At 32.1% G+C, this 6,058-nt stretch overlaps 1 protein-coding gene across 1 annotated transcript; it reads left to right on the top strand.

Annotated features, from left to right (window-relative positions):
* The first annotated feature begins 398 nt into the window (after positions 1 to 398).
* Positions 399 to 5,111, top strand: LOC143592171 (uncharacterized). Its single transcript, XM_077072149.1, has 13 exons — positions 399 to 558; positions 1,363 to 1,472; positions 1,546 to 1,656; positions 1,748 to 1,805; positions 1,905 to 1,994; positions 2,091 to 2,185; positions 2,284 to 2,337; positions 2,902 to 3,039; positions 3,629 to 3,686; positions 3,792 to 3,906; positions 4,002 to 4,071; positions 4,719 to 4,790; positions 4,865 to 5,111. The coding sequence occupies exons 1-13, from the start codon at positions 408 to 410 to the stop codon at positions 4,979 to 4,981; spliced, it is 1,239 nt and encodes a 412-aa protein (XP_076928264.1). The 5' UTR covers positions 399 to 407; the 3' UTR covers positions 4,982 to 5,111.
* Positions 5,112 to 6,058: the final 947 nt, after the last annotated feature.

The following is a 6,058-nucleotide window of genomic DNA, read 5'->3' as shown; positions in this document are numbered from 1 at the left end:
CACTAAAATTGAGTGGGTGGCCAGCCCATTCAACCCTTCAAGTCTTCTACTGCCCAACGCAAGACGAGCCGTATAGAACCCAACACTTTCTTCTTATGTTGGAAGGTTTGTTTGATTAATGCTCATTAAACTAGTGAGTAAAAGAAATTTTTTAGAACAACGACTTTCTTTTATTTAGTCTACCACATTTTTCAAATTTAGAGAGTACTGATACCCCAGTCTACGTATTCCATATAAGTTTTAACTTACAAAGCGAACCACTAAATCGAAAACAAATGCACCCTCTTGCCATGGGTTACCCGAAATAACCAGGTTTTATTTTTTTTTTCTTTAAAAAAAACTAAACCCGAGTGGGTGGGTTGCAAACTTTGAAGTTGGAGTGCACACAGCTTGATCCAAATAAAGGCATGGAAGATTTGATGCAAAAGGCAACAGAAGCTAGCGACGATCTGTACAGGATACGCGACACTTATTTTCCTAAAGACGTCAATGACAAAATCAACAAGCTGCAAACGCAATCTCAAATCGCACTTAATCTCCTCGATTCAATTCCTCCCGGTACACTTATTATTATAAACCCTGGTTTATCACTATTCATTCTTATAGTAGAAGGTGAAATTGGTACAAGGATTAGGTTAAGTGCTCATTTGCGATTAGAGTAACTTAATTTTCACGAGCTGATCTCGAGTAGCTCATGAACGGGTCGGCTCGTTTATACTCCTAGTTAAGTGTTAATTTGCGATTAGTATAAGTTAATCTGTAAAATTTTTAATTGAATGCGTTTATTTGCTATGATCATGGTTTAAAAAAACGTTTGAGGCGCGCCTTGAGACGAGGTGGCAAGAAACCGCTTATGAGGTGGCGCCTCATGGGGTTCATTTTTATGCACGCCTCTGAAGGCTGAGGCGATAATCTATGAACCGAATCTTAACCGCCTCAACGGAATTAGGCAGCAAGAATAAGAAGAGATCGACGCCTACTTGTATGAAGTACATTGAAAATCTTCAATAGTGATGAGCAGATACAGCGAGCGGGGAATTGTTGAGCAGATGGAGAAAAGCTTGAATGATGGCTGAATATTAGGGTTAATATGTGATGGAATGAATGGAGATATCATTAGGGTTATGTATTTGTATTATTTCTTTTTACTAAATTACATTTTTTACCCTTAATGTTTAAATTTATGTTAAATTTGACCTTAAACTTTTCCTAATATGCTTAATATTTTCTTTTTTATAAGATATATAATTTTTATATTTAATTTTTAATTCCGCCTCGGGCTTACGCCTCGTGAGGCTAAGGGAAAACGCCTCGAGGCGCGATTCTGTTTTTTTAAACCTTGGCTATGATTATGATGAGCAGAAGAGAGAAAACTGGCTACACAACGAGCAACATATGAATATTTGAGAGGAAAGATATTAGATGTCTTTGAAGAGTATTCAAAGAAAGCAGAAGATCATCTTTCTAAAGCTGTGAGTGAAAACTAAAATCTGAAAACATCTTGATTTAAGTTTCTCATTTTGATTCAGTTATTTGCTTTTACAGGTTAAGTTGAATCCATCACTTGCAGACGCATGGTTATGTTTAGGAAATTGTATTTGGAAAAAGGGAGATTTGCCTGCAACAAGGAACTGCTTTACTCTTGCTCTAAGCAAGGTTGCTTGTTTGATAAGTTTTTTAATCTTATTAATGCTAACTAAGTGCAATTTGAACCTTTTGTTATTGTTTTTAACGGGTCATATTACAGGGTCCAAACAAAAGGATATTAAGTCAGCTATCAATGCTTGAAAGACGAATGGCTCAAGGTAAGAAACATTGATTGTTTATTGTCATAGTCAACTTGCTATTTAGTCATGTTTTATCGTCATTAAGTTAACTATTTACAGTTTCTTATTGATATTTAGGTGCTGAAAATCAGGAAGAAATTGTTGCTGAAAGCATCAAACACGCGAAAGAAGCTATTGCTCTAGATGTCAAGGATGGGAATTCATGGTGTAAGATATATTTTGTGATGTGTCTCAATATTAAACATGCAATTAATCATCACTAAACGCTTCTTATTTGATTGAGACAACATTGTTTTTTAACAGACAATCTTGGAAATGCTTGTCTCACATGTTTCTTTGTCACGGGTGCATGGGATCACAGCAAATTACAACAGTCTTTGAAAGCATACCAAAACGCCGTATGTTTGCAATCTATTTTTAACACCCCCCGCCCCCCTTTATTCTTTCTTGGAAAATGTCAAAATTGTTTTACTCTTTTTCTTTGATGATGCAATAGGAAAAAGATGAGAGCATGAAATTGAACCCAGATTTATTTTTTAACTGTGCTACTGTAAGTATCTCTCTCTAGATGATCTTGAGCAAGCTTAAATCAAGTTTTTTAACATAAATACTTGTTCTTTTATATTTAGGGGTGTAAACGAGCTGAGCTTGAGTAGGCTCGTTTCGAGCACCTTTTCTAAAGTTCAAGCTCGGCTGGTGAGTCGGTTCTTCAAGCCCGAGCTTGGCTCGTTTATTATTTATTAATTAATTTATATACATTTTTTATTATTTTTATATATTTTTAGATACCCTCAAATGAGCCAAAGCTTGGCTAGAGCTCAGCTGTGCTGTGTGAAATTAATACATATAAGTCTAAAAGAGTTAACTTAAAAATTCACAAGGCCCGTTAAAGTTGACGAGTTTAAATGATTTTCCCATACAAGGCTCGAGCTCGGGCTCGATAACTAAACGAGCTTTATTTGAGGCTCGGGCTTGATAAGGCTCATCTCATTTCGAGCTTTTTATCTATTTGATCTCAGGTAGCTTGCGAGGGGCTAGGCTCTTTATAGGCCTATTTTTAAGATTCTTGTATATGTTTTGTTGACTTAAAATTGTGTTTTTTTCACTAATTCAGGTACATACATATTTGGAGAATTATGAGAGGGCCCTTAGTGGATTTGAAGCAGCTGCATCACTAGATCCTTGTCTTAATGCTACCGAGGAAGTTAAAAAGATGATTAATCTTTTTGATAAGTTAGACAGTCTGTTGAAGGTGCGTTTCAGTTTCTTGATATTCTTAGTAATCTTTTTTTTAATGTATATTTTTCTTATGAGATTGAAATTCAACATGCCTTAGTTCATTTGCATGAATTAGGCTTGTAAACAAACTGATACAAACGGAGCATGTTCGTGTTGGTTCGTTTAACTTTAAACGAACAAACGATCGAACACGAACCATTAAAAAAATGGGGTCTTCTTGTTTGTGTTTGTTCATTAAGAAAATGAACGTGTTCGTGTTCATTTATGTTTGCTTATTAACAGTATAAATGAACGGTTCACGAACGCAAACGGACAAACATAACTGAACATAAAGGAACGAACATTACTTAGAACAATATATTGGCCTATAAAGTTATAAAATTAGACCAAGTTGTAATGCAGAAATTTTTTTTAGTTGTGTATATTAAAACCTAAAGGAACGAACTTGAACAGAGGCAAACGAATTTTTGAATGCACGAACGTTCACGTACATCAATAAACAAATAAAATCATTTGTTTATGTTTGCTCGTTTATTAAATAAACACACCTAAATGTTTCTTTCACAAAGATTGATTATTGATATCAAGTATTTGTTATCCAGGGACAAATTAAGGCTAAACGACTTGCTTCGCTGACATCATCTCTTACTGAAGTTCAATGTAAGCCACCTAACTTTATATCATTTTTCATAAACATCCATCCATCTCTTATCTTATTATCTATTGATTTTATTTTAAGTTGTTATCTTTCTTTTTGGTTTCAAGTGAAGCCATCTTACAAACGGGCTACCATTGATAACCTGTTAGATGGTCTCAACAAGACAATTGCAGTGGTGGGAAAAGTTCTTTTTTTCATTAAGCATGAGAATATTACTCCTCTGTAAGTAATTTCCAGCCCATTTCGCCCGTTTAATTTTATAATGATAATACCCGAATTGACTCGTTTATACACTTCATGTATTTGAATTATTGCAGGTATTATTTGGTGTGCGATTCAAACCAAATATGTTTTGTCCTTACAGTATACGGGATGAGCAATGAAGCTGTAAGTTTTTAAAATCTTGTTTAGCAACCTTAAGTCAAATTTTGTAAAACTGAAGGCATTTATTAAATCAACTTTTTCTTTTTCTGTAACTGAGGTCAATTTTCCTTTTTCTATTTATTTTTTCAGTTTTCATTTTATATGCAATGTAGTTTTTCTCTAATATTTTGTCATATTTAATATCTAATATAAATCCAGACACAACTTTCTTGTCCACATGTTGATGTAAGTTTTGTTAAAAACTGAGTTGTATCCAACATCAAATATTTTTTGGATATAACGAGACCAAAATAGATTTTTTGTTTGATACAGCTTGGTTTTCAATAAAATTATAAAATGTAGACAAAATAATTGAACTAGTTTTATATTTAGATTTATATTGGATGTTAAGTATTAAACGCTATTAAAGAAAAACTACTTCAAACATATAAATAAAAAAAAAAAAAGAATTCACGAGGGGGTTACAACCGGTTACTATTTACTATAGTACTGCAACACAAAAAGGTTTACAAAATTTTTTTTTCAATAATACATTAATTTTACAAAAATATCATCCTTCGGAGAATTACGTCTTTTGAACAATTAAATTGCTGCTTTTTTTCATTAATGTTTTGGTGGCTATTTAATTTGTCAGTCTCTTTTTTGTACAGATTAAAGAAGGTGACCAGGTTATACTATTGGATCCATATTTTCGTAACAACAATTTTTCTTGGAACGAGAAGGTTTGTTAATTCTGCAAATATATAATAACATATTCGCACTCGTTTAACCATTTATTATTTTTATCTTTTTGCAGCATTATGAGTTCAGATCGGTTCGTCTGGATTTTTTGGAGCAAGTACAAGTGAATGGAAAACCCATCCCTCCTCGCCATTCTGTCCGATCATCAATCTATGCACAGCACAAACCGTGAAGATGAATCTTGAAAAATGAGATACATATGAAAATGAAAATATGTTAAATTTAAGAGTGCATATGAGTGTTTTATGCTTATTTTTTTGGTTTGGAGAAAGATTCGGTTTTGTTTGGTGATCTTTGTGTACAAACATTTTTTGTCTTTTAATTTTTTTAAATGCCATTTCAAGGAATTACTTTGTTGCAATGTTTTATGGCTTGAAAAGTCTACATGAAAAGGTTCAGTCTTTTTTTAGTATATTTTATTGTTATTGTAACTCGGATTATGATAAGATAAAGTATAAATTTTAATAGCCTAGTTTTTGATAAAATTTAGATCAAGATGTGGAAAGAAATAAACGCAAGAATACGGTATATTTAAATTTATATAAACAAAAAATGAATATAACAACTTGGGGATAATTTCATTTTACCAAACTAAAAAGATTAATATAAAATCTATCCGGTCAAATATTTAATTTTTCTAAATTTACCTACTTCATTAAATACAATTTATAAAAATAAAATATATCCGGTCAAATATTATTATGATTATTCGACCTTTCCTGTTCTGCTTACATTTCAAACTTCTATTTTATTTTTTGTTTATGTAATAAACTTTATTAGACAAACAACAAAAGAAGGGTCTCCACAGAGTATGAAAGACCACCACAATAAAAAATGTTAAATGTAATGATACAAATGTGTAAAAGAGGCTATTTGATAATGATATTATGATTTTTATTATGTAATATAATTTAAAAGTGAATACATAAAATTATCTTATTATTAGAAAACGTAGTTAATGTATAAAAATGAAAAGTTAAAAAGATCTAACGATTCATGTCATATATATAAGAATCCCCCAAACTAACTATGAATTCCATCATTCAAAATCGGACTGAATCGAAAACCAGCCTGTTGCCGGTACAGTTTGCATTGGTTGAACCGAGTGGATTTTGATGAGTAGTAGTTGAATTAGCGACCTAGATTAAAGTTGAATATGATATTATTATTATTATTTGTTTTGATCCTTTTAATTACAAGTTTGAAATCATCTTGATGAAAGTTTTGGGGAAAAACAATATTATCTAAT

This window comes from Bidens hawaiensis, unplaced genomic scaffold (assembly GCF_021521415.1).
Source record: "Bidens hawaiensis isolate Kalapana, Puna unplaced genomic scaffold, B.hawaiensis_p1.1 tig00040568_1, whole genome shotgun sequence".
NCBI classification, from domain to species: Eukaryota; Viridiplantae; Streptophyta; class Magnoliopsida; order Asterales; family Asteraceae; genus Bidens; species Bidens hawaiensis.
Note: the sequence above shows the minus strand (reverse complement) of the source record. Positions and strands in the feature narration are given on the sequence as shown.